The 21,808-nt window shown below is 45.7% G+C and overlaps 1 protein-coding gene across 3 annotated transcripts in view; it reads right to left on the minus strand.

Moving 5' to 3' along the window:
• The window catches only part of NFKB2 (nuclear factor kappa B subunit 2), a 214,473-nt gene that overhangs the window by 98,244 nt on the left and 94,421 nt on the right, over positions 1-21,808 (minus strand). For all 3 annotated transcript variants that reach the window (XM_085603918.1, XM_085603919.1, XM_085603920.1), the window contains 3 exons: positions 1,270-1,342; positions 1,135-1,175; positions 550-648 (listed from right to left, as the gene is read on the minus strand). In XM_085603918.1, coding sequence (XP_085460044.1) covers positions 550-648; positions 1,135-1,175; positions 1,270-1,342 — 213 coding nt within the window. The remainder of the gene's footprint in view (positions 1-549; positions 649-1,134; positions 1,176-1,269; positions 1,343-21,808) is intronic.

The following is a 21,808-nucleotide window of genomic DNA, read 5'->3' on the forward strand; positions in this document are numbered from 1 at the left end:
CCAATAGCAGTTTAGAAAGTGTAACACCCAATGTCAGGAATTCTCAGAAGGGAACTTCTTGAAACTAATGACCACCAGGAACTTCTTCTTGGAACTAATGACCACCCCACACAAAGTAGTAAAAATGAACAGAAAGTGCCAGGACTGGAGCAAGAGAATTTAAGCCTGAGCCAACTACAAGCACATCAAGTAGCGCAAACCATCAATTATTATACTTATATTTTAAGTGACACAAACTTGAAACAGACAAGTGAAATGCTAACTGTAATCACCTGCAATACCCTGCCACTACTTCCACAATATGAAAAACAGTTAAAGTATTAGCTAGGGGATTCCCTGTTGTATAATTTACACCTAAAGAATTATTTCCCGTAATCAAAAATGGTAAATTGTGGGCCGAACGAGCAGTAGAGCTACAGTAGCAATAGACCGTGCTAGTAGTTTTGTTTCCTAGGAAAAACATAGCATGTATCAACCAACTAAGCAAATCAAGAGCAAGATCCCGTTTCCCTCCTAGGCACACGCTGTCACACAATCGCAACCACATACCTTGACTGTAGGATATGTCTTCCTTCCTTTCTCACTGGATGCGCCGGGCAGCCCACCATGGGAAGGTCCTTCACAACCGTACCGAAAACGGAACCCCCGCTGTTGAAGTTAAGGAGAAATGATGTGGGCCATGTTTAAGAGCCAATTAACAATACCATATACTAAGCAATAAGGGAGGAAATGCATTTAAATGAAAAGCTGTTGAGAATGAAGGATTACCCTTTTTGAGAGATCCAATACATAAGTATTAGATTCACTAAAATAATTTACTGTCAAAAATATTGCGATTGGATTGACCATGAAGGTCCTATGCAAGTCTTGTTCGATGACGACCTCTGGTCGGAGTGATGTAAATGCAGCCTCTATGATAAACCTGAACACTTCCTCAGCTGAAGTTCCACTAAGGGGTGGGGCAGTGGGCCTGGTAATGAAGTACATTTCATGTGATGTCACTTCCTGCCAAAACCCAAGTTTCTTGGAGCTGAAGTCACTCTGTTACAATACACATTAATTGCTTAGATAGCGCCTGAAAGACAGGATAAACCCATCAATCAGAATCTCAGTTGGCTGCGGCGGCATGCTCACCGATTTTGGCTGCTCGATTATCACGATATAGGGTCCTTCAGCTGGTGAAAAGAAGAAGACAACATTTCTTTATGGAATGTATTGGAAGACGCTTTACAATTATTAAATTGGAGAAGCATTTTTCAAACCACTTACTAGTTTCCATGATGGGTTCTTTGATGTCCATCCCAGAGAATGGGAATCTGGGGTCCGTGTACACATCCAGGTACTAAGAGAAAGAAATTTTAAGAGATTAACATTTTCGCCACTACTAGCTACACCAGAATTCTAGAAAATTACCTGCATAAACACCCGCTCACCGGCCACAACTCGAAATACTCAAGAAATCGAGCACTAATGCAACAAACAACGGCACCATGCAAGAAATCTGAGGCAAAAAAAGAGCAATAAAAAACAGAACTTGGCACAGGTGTGGTACAAGATCAAGGTAGAATCTGATTCCTACAGCAATTTGTGAGTGTGAGAAGAAGTAGAAAGAAGACTTGATGTAGCCTTAACGTACGTGTGTGATTCTGCTTCATAAAAAATAACCTACTGTGAACACCCCAGGCGCTGCCAGACTGTCATCTGAACATTAGCACGTCCTCATGGTCAGGATACGACCATGTCTACCCCACATAGTTCTGAAGTCAGTTGCTGCACTAGACTCCTCTGCTTAAGTTGGATGGCAAATCTAGACACTTACTACTGCTTCTGTGAAAAACAGACCCACGACAAGTACTCCCTGAGACAAAAAAATGTTTGCGCTCCGAATTGCCCACACCACGATGATTCTGCAAAAGTTCTCATTTTCTAAGCAAGAATTGTGTATAAAACCCCTCAATTTTGGGGGTCAGTCATACGGCTTTCCTAATTTACTAGGGATGCTGTCTGATTCTTTTCTGGTTTAGCTGCCCATTGAGACTTAGCATATTTTCTGATTTTTACATATTCTGAATAACTCTGCATTTAGGAGCCTTCAAGACATTGACGCCCTCCCGCTTAATTTTGAATTTGTAATAAAACCCTTTCGCTTTTCATTGGTTGGGTTCCTTTAATCTCAAATTATTAGTTAACTGTCTTTTGCTGGATTTGGTATTTCAGCAGGTGCCTTATCATGGGGACACATTATGCTTTTTGGCTGAGTTTCGCCTTGCTCGGAACAAGGGGCCCAACCATCAAAAGCTCTGGAGAGGCCAGTCCTATTGTACTGGGGCCTACTTCTATGGATTAGGATCATTAGCCTCTTTAAATGCATTAAAAGTGGCAGATATCGAGGGGTGGAATGTCTTGCTAGAAGGCAGACTCGACAGTACTGCAATCCTACTGCGAAGCATGTACTCCCCCTAACAACACAGGGCAACCACAGTTCCTGGTGGACCTATAGCTACAGCTTGCCTGATAGGCCTGCGTTTCCTGGATCATGGGGGAAATTTCAACTGAGTGCTAGAAGTCCATCTACACAGATCATATTCCCAACTTCGGTGTACACCCACCACTAGGACTGCCTCTTTACACAGTGGCTGACACACTGTGCCCTGACTGACACCTGGAGGGCCCTTCAACCCAATGAGGGGGGGGGGGGGGGTTCTCTTTTTTTCTCTCCTCCACACGATTTCCATGTCTGGGTGGATCGTTTCCTGTGCTCGCAGCCCTTCCCAACTCGTTACTCACAATGCAGAATACCTTTGAAAGGCTGTCTCAGACAATAACTCCTTATTGCTCTCTCTCACCTTAGGAAAGCACACTCCCTGATCTGAACATGGCGGCTCCAGCCCTCTACGCTGAAAGACCAGGCCTTCCGCAAGATCGTCCGAGAAACCATAGCCCAACATTTTGCTGAAAATAGCGGCACCGCGTTCACCCCCCTTATCGACTCGATGCCTTCAAGACAGTATTAAGGGCAATGTATACGTTCGGTGGTCGGAACTCGTCATACATGAGAACCAGAGTTAGTAACACTAGAGGACTCTCTTGATGGGTTGGAACGACCTGCACTGATAGATGACTCAGCTAAACGAAGGCTCGTCGTCGCCAGGGAGAGACATGTAGAATTACTTGAATACCTGAACTGCTTGGATTACAAAGCGCATCTAGGGAAAACACACACAGAAGGATACAAATCTAGTTGGCTACTAGCTTGGTTGATCAAGCAAGACACCTCCAACGCCCCGATTACCGCCATCCAGCTATCCCCAAACACCATGGGAGGCAGCAAAACATGTAGCCTTTTGCACCCACTACCAGCCACTGTGTAGACCCCAAGGACTCCCCTTCCATATCAGACATCACAGAATTCCTGAATTAGGTAACCATGCCAGCCCTGACATCTACTCAGATGGAGACCACAGAAAGCCCAATCATGGAGGAAGAGATTAATAGAGGAGTACAGGATCCTGGACTGGTAAAAATCTCAGTGTGAATGGCTTAACAACATTTTATACAAAATATATGGACTTACTGACAACGAAACAGGCTGAGGTGTACAATGTGTCATCCACTGAGGGACTGCTACCCCCATTGATGCAGAATACTTCCGGTCTCCATCCCTAAATCAGGATGTGACCTCTTGGAAGTTACATCCTACACACCACTTGCAATTCTTGCCAGCAACTACAAGATTCTGAGTAAAGTCCTGGCAATAGATTTCATGAGCGTCATGCCCACACTGATCAACCCAGACCTGAACGGTTTTATACCCGGAAGTTCCAGGGCCCTAAACATACGGCGCCTACACAGACTACTGCGGGAGTGTCACGAGGAGAGCCGCGACGACAGTGTACAATGGGCGGACTGGTGGCACGAGAGGTCACGGACAGTGTCTTTTGTAATTCACAGGGGAACGACTGGATGTCAACAAAATCGGAGGAAACCCCTACGGACGTCTTCCCCTTTAACTGGGGATCGCCCGCTGGGAACCACGCCTCCTTTGCTGACAAAGAGATTGCACACCCAATAAGAACGGAGGAGGAACGAGACGTGGTGTGTGGCTACACCGGAGTGGGAGAAGAGGAAGCGTGTGGAGTATCGGAGATGGTTTACGGAGAGAGAAGCGAGGAGACGTGAAGGACGCCGTCGAAGGAGGATAAGTCGGAGGCAGGAGCACTCCGCGTCTACGCTTCGCTGAGCCGCGCCCACGGAGGAGCGTGGCTGACCCAGGTACGTGAACGTATCACGGGCTGGGTCGGGAGGCGGGAGAAGGTTAAGAAATAACAACTGGGCTTCTCGCCGCCTCGCTTGTATATATTGGGTTTGAATCCAAACCCCCCCCCTCACTTGCACTACCTCCCCTTTCACACCGGTCGTTTCGAGTGGTTCTGTTTGATAGCCACCTGAGCACCGGAGTGTTCCCTTCACCTCCCCGGGCCCCTTGACGGTATTTTCAACCTGAGCACTCTACTGACCCAAGCCTCTCTTCTTTGTCTCTCCCTTTGTTGGGGCGGCTGCCATTGGGAGACCTCGGAAGACCACGCACGGGACAAGAACCATATCCTGCCCCCGAGAAGAAAAGAAAAGGAGTAGACCTCTGAGGCTTGGAACGAGGGACTGAGAGAGAGAGCAAGAAACTTTGGGGACAGTGTGAGATTGCAAACTGGATACAAAGAGCTCAAAATTCCCCTTCAGAATAAAACCTACACTGACTAGACGTCGTGTGTTGCGTCATCCTTCCCACTCGCTCACAGGGAGGCACCGCCAATGTGGCCATATTCTTCCAGTCTAGTACTAGACTTGGAGAAAGGTTTTAACATGATCGATTGGGACTACATGTTTGCTGTGCTGCGCAAGTTAAGGATGGTGCGCAAGTTAAGGATGGGCGGCAAGATGATGCAACTGATTAAACTGCTGTACGCAGAGCCAACAGGGAGAATAGGCAAACATATCTCCGACCCTCACCACATAAAAGGAGGCATGCCACATGTGTGCTTGCTCCTTCCCCTGCTTTTTGCGCTGGCGATTGAACATCTAGCTGTTCTCTTGCACCAGAGGGGAAGAGAATAGGATATATTGACCAGTGAAAAGACACACTGTTTCTCTCTATGCAGAAGATGTACTGATCTACTTCAGTGTTATTCACAGCAGGGTTGGTACAGCAGGCACACATTCTGCACGCTTTTGAAAAGGCATCTGGGCTGGGAATTAACTGGGCAAAACCGTGCCTGCGCCCCCTGAGCCCGCATACCCCATGCAAAGCTTAACAGTAGATGCGCACCCAGTAGCACGGAGCGCTTCTATTTTTTGCTCCCTTGGAATCAACATATATCATTCTAATAAGAACATGTTGGACGGGAACCTGATGAAGGCTGAGTCTTCCCTTCGAGCGCAGACCCTTCTTTGGCATTCCCTTCTGCTGGCAGTGTAGGGTCGTGTCACACTGGCCTACATGGTGATGCTACCCTGACACCTTTATCTCTTCTCCAACTTCCCAATACCTCCACCCAAGAGTCTTTTCCACACCTTGAATGCTATGCTAGGGGACCTCATCTGGAATAGTGGCAGCTGTAGAGTCACACTTTCTACATTGAAGCTCCCTACGGAACAGGGAGGCCGTCCGGGACTCAGACTTTGAACACTAATACCTGGTGGAGCAACTCCAGTGGTCTGCATTGAAGTGGGCCATGCTGACAGGAGGGCTGCTTGCCACCTCGTCCAGAGGTTATTTGTCTGCAAATCGGAATTTCCCGTCAACTCTTAACAAGTTGATGCGCATCGCTCACAAGAGCTGCAATAGAGCCCTAAATGTTACCGGTAATATGCACCCTACGTGCCACAAATTCCCCTGGGGAGTATACACAATTACCATCTAGCCACAAAAGAGGAGGCTGGGGGGACATGGGAAATTGGTTGGTTCGCCTGCACAGGTAACCTATTCGGTGATGGAATGTTGCTACCCTTTGGTTTACTAATGGAATAATATGACCTTCACAGACAACTCAATGAGAAACTGGAACACATTTGGGGCATTACCGACTTAGCACCACCTCGTCACCCTTTGACTCAGGTAATGTATACGATAGGTTCCGGCAAGAGACAGATCGCTTGGCTAGTTAGGACCATTCCTGAACTATCATAGGCCCCCATAGCCTAATTCAGAGCTCAACCGAAGGAAGAAGTGGGATGCCATTTCACACAGTAGGAGTGGGATAGTGCTCTTTCTCTGCCATACAAAACCTCCAAAAACGCTGGATTCCAAAACATTTAACAAAATATACTTCACCGTGCCTTCCTAACCCCAGAGTGGCTCGGTAGAACCTATGCATTGGCCTTTTCCACCTCGCCCAAGGTGCTCTACTTCACATGGAGACATCAGGCATATGTCCTGGGACTGTCCAAGTACTCAGACTTGTAGCAGAAAAGTGCAGGACTTAAGAAAAATAAATATAATAGTGATCCAATGTTGTCCGGTGTACCGAATCCAGCAGTAATCCTGCTCCAAACTGCATCAGATGCAGAATAGTGCATTGTCATGGACTTATGCCAAGCGTTATTCTCCATTCCTCTCCATGGAGAGAGCAAATATATTTTTGTGTTTCAATTTAAAAAAAGTTTTTGCTTTGTGCAGGAACCAAGAAATGTGTACTAAAAGTCCTTAAATTTTAGCCAATTGAAGATCTAGAAAATTTGAGCTTGCACTGTATCTCAGTTTTGGTGCACTACATTGACGACCTACTGGTCGCATCGAAGACAAAACAAGACTGTAAAACTTGATGCAATTGCTTTACTGAATAGTTTAGCTGACATGATCATAAGGTTTCCAAAACAAACATGCAGTATTGTAAAAGGAAGTGATTGATCTGGGTCATCACATTGAACAAGGAAGGTCTCAAAAGATGTGTTTCTGTAATTCTGAGAATTAATCCTCCTACTACCCAGAGGGATGTGAGGATGTTTCTGGGAATTATTGGCTACTACCGTCAGTCGATTCCAAACTTTCCCTCGATTCTAAAGCCTTTCATAAGGTTGACCCATAGTGTCATAATAGACCAGGGACCATTTGATAAAGAATGTTCATAGACCTTCTAGACATTAAGAGAACGTTTGTGTAATGCACCGGCTCTCAGAATGGCAGAGTATTATTTGATTTTCTATCTTTATTGCCACAAAAAAGGTTGGTGTCCCCTATTGATCCTTACACCTAAGCATGGAGGGATTATGTGGCCTGTCTTTCAGCTGTGTTGGATCCAGTAGCTGTAAGTCGCTGGCGGTTTGAAATCATTTGCGGCTGTTTGCATTGCAATTGAACAAAGTGAAGGTAACGTATTGGGCCATACCATAAGTGCATTAGTTCCACATTCTGTTGAGAGTTTGCAGACACATTCATGGACCCAGCATATGACAAATAGTCATATGACCAGATATGAACAAGTCATACTGGCAACTGAAAACATCTCAATCAAGATATGCAATTCAGTAAATTCAGCAACATTGATTGCTATTTCAAACAAAAGGAGTGGAAACAGAAAAACGGATATCTCGTGTTCTGCCTACCCATTTGAATACATCTTTGGATTCCCGGCAGACTAAATGGGAGGACGATCTAGCTCAAACCCTGTACGATAAAGAATGGTGCTTTGTCCTTGAATACCCAGGCAAGATCTCTCTTAATTCACTATTTAAATTCATACAATTCTTACTTTTACACAGAGCATAACTAACACCACTGACATTCACACAATCTTACCCACTGCCTTCCCCACCAGCCCTAGATGTTGAACAGACACCGAAGACCTATTACGTATGTTATGTTACATAATCTCCTATTGCATAGATCAACGCACTGCACTTTCTGCGCTGACAGGCGCTCTCCACTGAGATAGTGTCAAACTATGCCTACTGGGCCTATATCCCAGACCCAAGAGTTTCAAAGTTATAGCAAGGTTTGTGGATTTGACTCGTCTTCTGGCGAAGCGTCAAATAACCAGGCCCTGGAAGTCCTCAAGCGCCCCTCATCTCGAGCTGCCATGAGGAGGTCATAACCTGGGGCACAGCTGAGAGAGAAGCTTTAATCCAGAGAAGAATACTGAGGCCTGCGCTAAAAGCCTATAGCCATGATCTGAGACTATTGTTACTGGAAACCTTTAAATCCCGAGACGTAAATGAGTAACAGTCACAGCTTACACAATGCAACACCCCCCTACTTCTTCTGAAATGACAATCCTGGCTTGTCCAGATTATGGGTGGGGATACACCCTGCAATACTCAACCCCATGCCCAATGGACAACAACAACATGTAAATGCCGTGGACTCCTGCCCTCCAACGACATACTTACACACTATAGCATTCCTTTCTTTAGACATCCCTATGATGGTGTCATTTCTACTAATACAGTTTGTAGAGACATAGATCAGAGATGACAGTTCGGGGTTATGGGTGGGGGGTTGAGGGTCACAGTGGAGTTCTTAATTCTATTTATCTTCTGTTTGTTCCTACAGACCATCTGCATAGGAATGCTGTATTGTTTGAGGTATGTTCAACATGTTGCATGATACCGAAGATCGATTACATAATGTACTTACCATCTAATGCTTTATATACTCGAACCTCACGGTATTGTTATATCGGACATGTATGTGATTTATAGTGCCCAATAAAATGCAATAAAAGATTGTTGATGGGTTGTCTTTGAGAGACCACTGTGGAGCAATGAATGCTGCCTATGCAGTATGTTCCATTTCTGAGATCCTTGAAGCATCACATCTGCCAAATGTAACTTCAGCACAAGCGGCAGAATTGGCTGCATTGAAAAGAGCTTTTCAGAAAATGTGAATGCGACAATTTATATAAACAGCCAGTATGATTTTGAAGTGGTCCACGGTTTTGGCAAACTGTCTTCACATAGGGGTTTTATGACATCTTCTGGAGCTCCCATTAGGAAAAGTCTCTATAAGCATTATCTATTGAAAGTAATAAAGAAACCAAAGGAGACTGTTGTAGCCAAGTGAGCTGCCCATAAGACTGGAAAAGATATGTTCACTATGGGAAATAGATACACTGATCAAGTGGCCAGATTTTGTGCACTTGAGAATGAACTGGTGATTCAAGAAACTGAACAAGATGAATCAAGAATAAATTCCAAGCAAACAATAGAAAATGTAAATTGTTTTTGTTCAGTTCAATTCAAGCTTCACTAAGTGAAATGACAGACCTTCAGGTGAAAGCTACAGAAGAGGAGAAAAGAAAATAGAAACAATTAGGCCACAAGAAAAATCATCAGGATTTATTTGTTACCTCTGAACATAAATACATTTTACCAGACACATTGTATCCCATGGCACGTTATTTTCATGGACTATCTCACTAAGGGAGGGATGCAATGCTTGGGACTTTTAGGAAATATTGAGAGAATACAAAGTTTAGAAATGTTGCTCAAGATTAAAAAGTTTGTGTTATTTGATCTGTCAAAAGAATAATGAGAGAAAAAAGGACTATTACTGTAATGATCCACATTGGCAAACCAGAGGGCCCATTTACTAGACTCCAAGCAGACTTTATTGAAATGCCAGTTTTCAGCGGCTTGAACTATATTCTTGTGATTGTTTGTTTGTTTGTTACATGGTTTGAGGCTTATACCACCTGGAGATCAGACTGCCTGACAGCTGCCAAACCTTCGTTGAGGGAACTGATGCTGAGATTTGAACTTCCAACTTCTATGGGGACAGAGAATGGCTCTCGTATTAAGAATGACACTTTACAATTAATTTGTACTGCTCTCAAAACTGACCAAAGGTTACATTGTAGCTATTGTCCTCTTTCTTCCGGAGTGGTTGAGAGGATGAAAGGGATCCCCCACAACAAACTGCCCAAAGTGTGTGCTTCCACTAGTTTGAATTGGCCAGATGCTTTTCCCCTAGTTTGGATCACCATTAGATATACTCCTGACAGAAAAAGACTTGTCTCTCACCCCACAAACTGATCATGGGTAGATCAAAGAGATTGGCTTATACTCCTTCAGGTGCACTTGTTTAAATGATGGTGACATCATTCTAGATTACTGCAAAGTAGGTGAATTTTACAACAGAAGCAACAAAAGAAGTACAGGTTCATAATCTGAGCCCTGGTGACTAGGTAATTGTCTGAAGACATGAGAGGAAAAGCTGATTAGAGGAGCGGTGTAAAGGTCTTTACCAAGCCATCCTAGTAACAAACACTGGGAAGTGTGGGTAAATATTTTGAATGTGAAACTGGTAAAGACAACTACGTCATAGAAGTCCTGGTCAATGGAAGTGAAGGTCAAGACATAGGTGAAGGTACCTATAGTGTTGCCCAACTTCAAGGTGAGCATCAGAGTGAAGAGCTGTTGCAATGTAAAAGTCAAAGGCATATGTTGCAGGAGGAAAAAGCAGTCTCTGATACAAATACGAAAGACTTCAGATGAAAATCCGAATTCAAAGAAACCCCCCCAGACAAAGAAAGCAGTTAACAGTAAATCATGCTGTTGAAGCTGATCAGAACTCAAGTTCATCAGCAAGTGGAGAGGATTCTGAGGTGGTTACTACAGAAAACATTGTATAAGAAAATAAGTCACTGAAAAGAACTTGCAAAGAAAGCACTGGCAACGAGAGACTGATGTCAATCAATGAAGAATTTGAAGTAATTGAATTAAATTAAAAAACAGTGGAGTTGTCACCAGTCAGAAAGAGAACTCCAAATAGAAATTATGTGTCACCTGAATGGGTGTACGTAGCAACAGTGTCAGAGGAGAAATAACAGTCAGAACCAGAGATCTACAGTCAAATAAATAATTGCCAAAACATTTTTTCCAGTAATCCTGAAAGTGAAACATTAGAGGATGAAGAACCATTTTGAAAGGTTTAAAAGCCTGTTAAACATAAAGCTAAACAAATTCTCAACCAAATCTAAAAGAGGAAAATAATCTTTTAAGAGCATGAACTGAAATGAAGTCTTGAAAAAAAAAAAAAGTTTTTGAAGTTTTTGTTTTGAATTTTGTTTTTAAAGAAATAATAAGTATATTTTTTTTAAAGAAACTTTTTGTTTATTTTCTTTCTAAAGCCGCACGATAAATATTTTTTCAGTCTTAATAGAAGATGGAATACAGCAAATGCTATAAAACTATTAGTTTGATTACATTAACAATGATATTAATAGCCCTAGTTGGTCTATTATCGTGCCTACTTTCTCTTGTGGGATATGTTTCCAGAAAGGTTGAATTACATGATGAAGTGAAACAGAACACACAGACACGCAGGCAAAGTTTAGTTAATGATTTTCAAGACAGTATTTCTGCTAAGGTTTTGAGGGAATAAGTAGAATTAATGAATGTTAAAAACTGCTACGTATGTACTTTTCTTACTTCTTCTGCAGGTGAAGGTACAACTTATTTGTAGCTTCCTATTTCTTATGGCCATTTCTGTACTTTATTTGATAGTATATTTAACAAAAATGGGTTTTTGTCTCCTTATCACATTTCAACGTCTTGTTGGAGGATCTGCCTATCATTGAGGATTAAAATGTTAACAAGGGTTTTTAGTATGGTACATTTCTGAAAACAATTGCTACAATTAAGCATAGAATTAAAAATACTATTCGGTGGTATGTGTGTGGTTTAAGTAATAGGAGCAATAATTTGTTAAAGAATACAATGAGAGGATAAGAAAGAGAGTAAGAGATAAAAGAAAGATAAGAGAACAAACGAAAGAAAGGGGGGCCCTACGATCGCTGAAGGGTTGTATGGACTTCTGGGGAAATCTACCCCTATCAGTAGCGGGGTGGATCTCCCTGCTGAGAATGATAGCTCTTCCCAGGCTGTTATACTTCTTCACCACGTTACTGGTGTGGATCCCAAGTGCATGGTTCCGGGCCCTTGACTCCCTTTAATTGTCCTTTCATTTGGGAGACAGGCAGAAGCAGATAAGCCTTGACAACACTGAGGAGGGCAGAGGGGGGGGTCTAGCGGTCCCGTAGATGGTGAAAAACTACCTAGCAGGACAGCTCCGATTTACCCAATGGGTGGCAGGGAGCTTAGACCCAGAACGGAGGAAGCCCCCATTCACCCCAGAGAGGGCAGATGTAATGAGCACACTAATGGGCACCATTAAACCACGAAGGGTCTGTTCCTCAGAACATGAAGTGCTGAGGCATTGCTGGGCTAGATGCCTACAAAAAACAAAGACCAAATGTCCTTACTCCCCAGAGATGTCAGTGGCCTTACTAGAGGCAATCCCATATGAGGGCCACTGGAGAGTAACTAAAATAGGTGACCTCTATAGAGACGGAGAACTACTTCCATTTGCGGAATTCTGAGCGGTCTGAAACATTCCGCAAGGACAGTTTTTACTATATGGGGCGGTCACAGGGGCCATGCGCAGATACTGGGGACAGGAGACAACCAAACCGCCCACACATTCACATGTGAATACGTAAGCCTAGCAGGGGGCGTCATCAAAGCTGTCTCATGCCTCTACCGACACATCCGACGAGACTCCACAAAACCACTAGAGGGGTTACGAGCCAAGTGGGAAGCTGACATTGGTAATCCCATAGAGGATAAGGACTGGGAAAATACACTCCTGAGGGCCACTAAAGTATCCCACAATGCGCGATTCCAGTTAATCAGCTTTTACACTTTGCATAGGGCATACATCACAACAGACAGAATAAATCGATATTTCCACCGGGACGATGCGAGCTGCCCACGTTGTAGGGAGGCAGGAGCTGGCTATATCCACATGATGTGGAGTTGTCCGCAGCTTGAAGGGTATTGGCAAGAAGTGATCAGGGAAACAGCGCGAGTCACAGGGAAAGATATACCATGCACCCCAGACCACGTACTGCTTAACCTGCCCCCCCCCCCCACTCCGCAAAGACCAAATTAATGGCAAGGTTCCAAGACCTAGCCTATATACTGGCAAAGCGAGAACTGACGAGCAAATGGAAGGCCCAGCAGGCCCTAGTATACTAAACTGGAAGCGGGAACTGGAGAAATGGGCGGGTTGCGAAAATAGAATACTGCTCCGGAACGCAAAGCGAGGAATAGGCAGACTGGCGCAGGCTTGGGGAGCCCTAGTTGATGACCTGAAAAATGCAGATCGGGAGTGCACCCCACAGGGCCGGTCCCGACCAGATAGCCCTAACAACCAGGAACAGGGGAGGGAGCAATGTGCATAGCACAACGAACACAGACACAGTGCTTGCAGCCCCGGAGGAATAGGTGAGTCCTACCTCAATGGGTAACTACGGAGAGAGACCCAGACCACATCTACGACGGGAGACGAAGGGTCCTACTAGTCGACAGCAGCGCAGGGTGGGGGGGGGGGGGGGGGACGGGTGGGAAGTTGGGGAGGAAATGTTAGATCACTGCACATGGCATAGTATATCCCACAGCCAGGAACCACACAGACATCTGAAACATAACAAGAACTGTATTACATTGGGTGAACAATAGCCATCTAGACAATGAAGGCAAGTCCAAAATGCTAACCGTTATAGTTTGAGAACAAGAAAGGCAATATGAATGTACCACTGTTATTTAACCCCTTGAATGCCCATGACGAGCTGGACTCGTCATGGCACACAGTTCTCGTGTGCCCATGACGAGTCCGGCACGTCATGAGGCATTCTCTGGGGAATCCCTATGGTGCGGGCACCAGAGGGATTCCCTTTAATTAAAAATAGCCTCGGGAGCTGGGGAAGAGCTTCCCCAGCTCCCGAGGCCCCCCCTTGCTTTCCGTGTAATGACGATCGGCGCGCACGTTGCGCCAACGTCATTACACTGAAGCTGAAACTGAAATGAGCCAAGAGGCTCCTTTCAGTTTCCCTTTCTACGTGCTCAGGGGGCTATCTCAGCCCCCTGAGCACGTAGAAAGACGGGAGAGGTATCGTTGGAAAGGGGAGATTCCCCTCCCCAGTGGATCCCTGCTTGGGGATTGCCACAGGAGGGCGATCCCCAAGCAGGGACCCACCCACTAGACACCAGGGAGGGGGGAGCGGCCCCTTGGGCAAGGGCCTTTGCTCCCCCATATGACTTTGGCACCATTGAGTCTTTTTGCTCCCCTGGGGGGCAGATGGGGGCCGTAGCCCCCAATCTGCCCCCCCCGGGGGGGCAAAAAGCCCACTAGACACCAGGGAATTAAAAAAATAAAAATAGGGGTGGGGGCTGCCCAAAACGGACAGGCCCATGCCCCCACCCCACCCCCCCCAATTATTACAGTCTTTCTGCCCCCCCGGGGGCAATTGGGGCATTGGCCCCTAATCTGCCCCTTTGGTGGGGCAGAAAGCCTACTAAACACCAGGGATCTGTTTTTAGTTTTTTTTAGGGTGGGGGCTGCCCGAAACGGGCATGCGAATGCCCCCACCCCCGCCACCATTACAGCCTTTCTGCCCCCCCCCTGGGGGGCAGATGGGGCAGTAGCCCCCAATCTGCTCCCTCCCAGAGGGGCAGAAAGCCCACTATCCACCAGGGATTTTTTTTGCGCAATTGTTTTTAGGGTGTGGGCTGCCCGAAACGGGCACGCCAATGCCCCCACCCTCCCCCCCACAAAAATTACAGTCTTTCTGCCCCCCCAGGGGGCAGATGGGAGCTGTAGCCCCCAATCTGGCCACCCCTGGAGGGCGCAGAAAGCCCACTAGAAACCATGGATTTTTTTGTTTTATTAGTGTAGGGGTAGGGGCTCCCCAAAATGGGCATGACAATACCCCCACCCCACCCCCAGAGAAATTCCAGTCTTTCTGCCCCCCAGGGGGCAGATGGGAGCTGTAGCCCCCAATCTGGCCCCCCCTGGAGGGCGCAGAAAGCCCACTAGAAACCATGGATTTTTTTGTTTTATTAGTGTAGGGGTAGGGGCTCCCCAAAATGGGCATGACAATACCCCCACCCCACCCCCAGAGAAATTCCAGTCTTTCTGCCCCCCCCCAGGAGGGCAGATGGTGGCGGTGGCCCCTGGTCTGCCCCCCGGGGGGGCAGAAAGCCCACTAGGCGCCAGCGAGTACACAGGCTTTTTTTATGCGTGGGGGCTGCCCAAAATGCTCATACCAATGCCCCCACTGCCTGTCACGGGTACTTGGGCCTTCCACACGTGTGAGGCACCGTTTTTATCGAGAGACCTGGGGGAACGCTGGGTGGTAGGAAATTTGTGTCAGCCCGGTGATGCCACAACTTTCCCACACAAAAATGTGTGAAAAAGGTGATTTTTTTCAGCTAAATTTGAGGTTTGCAGGGCATTCTGGGTAAGGAAACGTTGGGGGATCCACGCAAGCCATACCTCCCTGGAATCCCCCGGGTGTCTAGTTTTCAGAAATGTGTGGGTTTGGTAGGTTTCCCTAGGTGGCCGCTGAGCACTGGGCCAAAAACCCAAGTGACCCCCCTTGCAAAACCAGGTCGTTTTGAGATAGGCAATATTCACGTCGCCTCACTACGTTGTGGGCCCTTGCCTGTCGCGGGTACTTGGGCCTCCCACACGAGTGAGGCACCGTTTTTATCGGGAGACCCTGGGGGACGCTGGGTGGTAGCAAATTTGTGTCAGCCCGGTGATGCCACAACTTTCCCACACAAAAATGTGTGAAAAAGGTGATTTTTTTCAGCTAAATTTGAGGTTTGCAGGGCATTCTGGGTAAGGAAACGTTGGGGGATTCATGCAAGCCATACCTCCCTGGAATCCCCTGGGTGTCTAGTTTTCAGAAATGTATAGGTTTGTTAGGTTTCCCTAGGTGCCGGCAGAGCTATGGTTAAAAAAATACAGCTAGGCACTTTGCCAAAAAAGGGACATTTTTCACTGCGAAATTGAGGTGTGTCCACGTTACGTTTTGCGCCGTTTCCTGTCGCGGACACTAGGCCGACCCACACAAGTGAGGTACCATTTTTCTTGGAAGACTTTGGGGAACGCGGGGTGGGTGGAAATTTGTGGATCCACGCAGATTCCAGAACTTTCCACCACAGAAATGTGGGGAAAATGTGTTTTTGGGCAATTTTTTAGGTTTGCAAGGGATTCTGGGTAACACAACCTGGTGGGATGCAGTCAAGTCACCCAATCCTGGATTCCCCTGGGTGTCTAGTTCAAAAATGTATAGGTTTGCTAGGTTTCCCTAGGTGCCGGCAGAGCTATGGTTCAAAAACTACAGCTAGGCACTTTGCCAAAAAAGGGTCATTTTTCACAGCGAAATTGAGGTGTGTCCACGTTGCGTTTTGCGCCGTTTCCTGTCGCAGGCACTAAGCCGACCCACACAAGTGAGGTACCATTTTTCTCGGAAGACTTTGGGGAACACTGGGTGGGTGGAAATTTGTGAATCCAAGCAGATTCCAGAACTTTCCACCACAGAAATATGGGGAAAATGTGTATTTTTTGGCAATTTTTTAGGTTTGCAAGGGATTCTGGGTAACAGAACCTGGTGGGGGGCAGTCAAGTCACCCCATCCTGGATTCCCCTGGGTGTCTAGTTTTCAAAAATGTATAGGTTTGCTCGGTTTCCCTAGGTGCCGGCAGAGCTATGGTTCAAAAACTACAGCTAGGCACTTTGCTAAAAAAGGGTAATTTTGCATTGTGAAAATGTGGTTTGTTCACGTTGGGTTTTGAGCCATTTCCTGTGGTGGGCACTATGCCTACCCCTACAAGTGAGGTACCATTTTTATCGGGAGACTTAGGGTAATTCAGATTTGTAAAGGAACTGTTTTTACCTATTGACTTTCGATGCATTTCTGCCTTCCAAATGAAAGACACTGTGTAAAAAAGAAGTCAGTCTAAAAAATGACTGATAATTCTCATGCTAGTATGAGTATTCCCAATTTCGGAAATGTGCAAAGATCTACTGTTTCTAAACTCTATATTTTGTTCCCATTTCAGAAATACATAGGTGTCTTTCATACCGATTTTTCCATGTACACATTTTCACAGAATTACTATATACCTGGTACATAATAAAAAACCAATGCAAGTTGCTGCTCAGTTTTTGGCTCTGGGTTCGTCGGGTTCTTGGTGAACCTACAAGTCCTATATATCCCCACAACCAGTAATGTCCAGCGGATGGAACGGTATATTGCTTTCAAAGAGCTGTCATAATTAGAAGAAGTTACAGGTGAAAACGTTGACACAAAAGGCTTTTTTTTTCAACAAATGTTCAATTTATCCTATATTTAACTGTTAGTTTCTATAAAGAAACCTTGATGGATCTACACAAATGACCCCTTGCTGAATTCAGAATTTTGTCTACTTCTCTAAAATGTATAGCTTTCCAGGATCCATTATTGCTTTTGTACCCATTTCTACCATTAACTGGAAGGAGATCGAAAGCACAAAAAATTGCAAAAATAGGCTATGTCCCAGAAAAATGCCAAAACTGTGTAAAAAATGTTGGGTTTCTGACAAAAGTCTGGTATCCCCTAAAAGCTGGGAAAATGGTGATTTCAGCCCCACAAACCCTTTTTTGATAACATTTGCAGGGAAAAACCCAGATGCTTTCATTTGCAGCCCGTTTTTCCCATTTTTTTAAAAAAAACCTACATTTTGCTGTATTTTGGCTCATTTCTGTGACCCCTCCAGGGGAATCTAGAAACCCTGAGTACCTTCAGAATCCCCGTGATGTTGGCATGGATACCTTATGTGGTCAAAATGTTACAGGGGCCTCAGCGCGCACTACCCCAAATAGCCAAAAAAGGGCGTGGCACAGGAGGGGGGAAAAGGCCTGGCAACGAAGGGGTTAAATTTTAATAAAGTATGCTTAAAAAAAAAAGAGAACAAACGAAAGAAGAAGAAGAATTTAGATTGTCAAATCCACATCCTAGACTAAGAATGGAACATGAGAGAAAGGATGAGATGTGTATGGTACGTCATGTACCTTTTAAAATTGGATATGTGGGAGAAAGGGAGCGTTAAGTAAGTTATGTTATATACAGCGATTATCTGATTGGCGAAGAGCCGATTCTGTGAGTAATTTATGTGTGTGATCAGACTGCGTATTTCAATTCGCCACGTTATATCATGTTATCTTGCTTTGGTGTTTCCCAGAGTCTATCATATGACAGGAAAGGAAAATGCAGTTGGTTTGAAGAGTGAAAAACATGGATTTAGACAGATGGTATTAGATATATTAGGTGCTATTATTCCTCATATAGGTGTGGCTTTGAATGATGTGAAAATTGGGACGACTGGGTGAGGGAGGGTTTGGGCTCCCGATGCTGGACGGCGGAAGGCTGTTATCGGAAACAAGGACATAGGCCATCGAGATTGCGTTTCTTAGCCTAGCTGCTACTCTTCTCCTTATTGTTACATGCTATAACAAATGCTGTACTGTTATATTACGCAACATCTCACTTTCTTCAATTGTAAAGTCAAAAGACAGTGAATGACTATGATTGTTTCGCTATGCTGTATCGAAATGGTAAATAAAGTTTTTTTTTTTAATGATGTGAAAATTAGAAGCAAGTCTACACTCAAGCGTGGCTGGTGCCCTAACTTACATTAATTCTGAATTAATCGCTATGAGAGCAATGGTAATGTAAAAACATTTAGCTCTAAATATTGTTCTTGCAAAGCAAGGAGTATTTGCAGGGTACTAAAGGTTAAGGAATGCTGCCCCTTCATACCTGATAACAGCAGGGTTATTAAACCAGATATAAACAACGTTACTAACATCTCATGAACTTCAAGCTTTAGAAGAGCATCTCGTGTGGGAGATTTGTTAGTGAGATATGGAAGGGTTTTAGCAAAGTTGCTGAATGGATTGATAATCTGGAAGGAGAACTTTGCGACTGATCTTAACTCTTGTTATTCTTATAATGATTTGGCAATTGCTCTGTTTCAATTGTAAACATTTTGGGGGTTCCTGTTAAAAAATTGTGGAGGTAAGGGTGAACGAAAACCATTAACAGGGAAAGGACAAGAAGTGAAACAGAGAATGTTAACATTTGCATTTACAACCAGATGAAAATGGTGGAGGAGAATTCCAGAAAGAAACAGAAAGTGATGCAGACAATGTTATATAATTTCCTGATTAATGAAGTCTTATTAATTATTTTAAGTGATTACAGCATAATCAGATGGGGGTTTTTAAAGATAATTTTATGGATTCATATTTTGGCGCATTAACAGTGAGAAAAATTCATTTTTTTACTTGACTCCACATGTATAGACTGATTTAATTTAATTGCTTTTGAAGCACATTTTTTATGATGTGTAAAAGTGTGTTTTTAAGCATATGATAACTTAGCAATATTTCTCTGCAAAACATCAATCAATCAATTAATTAATCATTTGTAAAGCGCACTACATACCCGGGATGGTCTCAAGGCGCTGGGGGAGGGGGGGCCTACTGATCAAACAGCCAGGTCTTGAGCATCCTCCTGAAGGTCAGCAGGTCTTGGGTCTGTCGTAGGCTCAGTGGGATGGTGTTCCATGTCTTGGCGGCGAGGTGGGAGAAGGATCTCCCGCCGGTGGTTGTTCTTCGGATGCGCGGGACGGTGGCTAGTGAGAGGTCGGTGGAGCATAACTAGCGGTTGGGGATTAGTCGTCTGTTGAGGTAGGCTGGGCCGGTCTTGTGGAGTGCCTTGTGTGCGTGGATGAGGAGCTTGAAGGATATCCTCTTGCTGACAGGGAGCCAGTGCAGGTCCCTCAGGTGGGGGGTGATGTGGCCATGGCGTGGTACGTCGAGGAAAAGTCGTGCCGAGGCGTTTTGGATGCGTTGTAGTCGTTTGATGAGCTTGGTCGGGGCTCCCGCGTAGAGAGCGTTTCCGTAGTCGAGTCTGCTGCTGACGAGGGTCTGGGTGACTGTCTTTCTTGTGTCGGTCGGGATCCATCTGTAGATCTCGCGGAGTCATGCGGAGGGTGTTGAAGCAGGAGGAGGAGACGGCGTTGACCTTCTTGGTCATTGAGAGCGTTGAGTCGAGGATGATTCCCAGGTTGCGTGCGTGGTCGGTGGGTGTCGGGGCTGCTCCCAGTGCCGTCAGCCACTAGGAGTCGTCCCAGGCTGAAGGGTTGGTGCCGAGGATGAGGTCCTCCGTCTTGTCAGAGTTCAGCTTCAGACGGCTGGTCTTCATCCAGTCAGCGGCGGCCTTCATTCCTTCATGGAGGTTGGCTTTGGCGGTGATGGAGTCCTTGGTGAGGGAGAGGATCAGTTGAGTGCCGCCGACGTAGGAGATTATGTTGAGGTCGTGCTGTTGGGCGACGCGTGCGAGCGGGGCCATGTAAATGTTGAACAGTGTCGGGCTGAGGGAGGATCCTTGGGGTATGCCGCAGATGATCTCGGAGGCTTTGGACCGGAATGGGGGAGGCGGACGCTCTGGGTTCTGCCAGAGAGGAAGGAGGTGGTCCATTCCAGAGTCTTGTCTCGGATCCCTGCGGCGTGCGCGTAGTGTGCGGTGGCAGACGGTGTCGACGGCAGCGGAGAGGTCTAGGAGGAGGAGTGCTGAGGTCTCGCCGTTGTCAAGCAGGGTCCTGATGTCGTCGGTGGCGGCGATGAGGGCAGTCTCGGTGCTGTGGTTGCTGCGGAACCCTGACTGGGAATGGTCCAGGATTCGGTTTTCTTCGAGGTATCGGGTTAGCTGTCTGTTGACGATTTTCTCGATGACCTTGGCCAGGAAGGGGAGCAGAGAGATGGGCCGGAAGTTCTTGAGGTCTCTTGGGTCTGCCTTGTTTTTTTTTAGTAGGGCGTTGATCTCGGCCTGTTTCCAGCTCTCGAGGAAGGTCGCGGTCTCCAGGGAGACACTGATGACGTTGCGCAGGTGGGGTGCGATGGAGCTGCTTGCTTTGTTGAAGACGTGGTGCGGGAAGGGATCTGACGGGGAGCCGGAGTGGATTGTGCTCATGGTCTTGTGGTTTCATCGATGCTCACGCTGGCCCAGGCTGGCAGGGGGTCATGGTCGATGGTGTGCGGAGGGTCTGTTGTGTTGCTGTCTGGGTGTTGAAGCTGTCGTGGATGTCTGCTCTCTTGCGGTGGAAGAAGGTGGTGAGGGGGGTCGCAAAGGGCTTGCGACGGCGGGATGTCGTTGGTGTTGGAGCTGGGGATGGAGAGTTCCTTCACGATGTTGAAGAGCTCCTTGCTATTGTGTGCGTTGTTGTTGAGGCGGTCTTTGAACGAGGTTCTCTTGGCAGCCCTGATGAGGTGGTGGTGGTGGTTGCGGATGGCGTCCATATGATAACTTAGCAACATTTCTCTGCAAAACATCATCTTGACCAAGATGGAAGTCATCTCTGTCACTCACTCTGCTAATCCCCCCTGCACACATCCTCTCCCAACAAGCTCTGCAGCACACAGTAAAGCTGAAATGTATTAAAATATTTCCACTGTTATTCTTGTTCCGTTCACAATGCACATCCTCTAGTTTGGCTGCAACTTGTTGCCATGTTTTCTGTTTCTTCACTGAAACCCATTCAGTCACATAAAACATTATTGTTGATGTATCTTGCTTTATTCGAACATTTCCGGATGCCATTACCATAGACGGTACTGAATAATTATTTATGTAGTGCTTAGGTGTTAAGGTAATGTGTATTTTTATTGTGCTCTGATTTGCTGAAGAAATGATGCAACAGTTCTAATTTTCTATGCAAGAATTATGTGTAAACCACTCCTTTGGGGGGGGGGGGGGGAGCCAGAAGACTTTCCTATTCTACTAGGGATGCTGCATGATTCTTTTCTGATTTTGCTGCCCACTGAGACTTAGAATATTTTCAGATTTTTACATATTCTGTATAACTCTGCATTTGAGCGCCTTTATGGCATTGACTCTGTACCGCAAATTTTTCTATTTTG

The sequence above is a fragment of the Triturus cristatus genome, chromosome 1_2, assembly GCF_964204655.1.
Source record: "Triturus cristatus chromosome 1_2, aTriCri1.1, whole genome shotgun sequence".
NCBI lineage: Eukaryota > Metazoa > Chordata > Amphibia > Caudata > Salamandridae > Triturus > Triturus cristatus.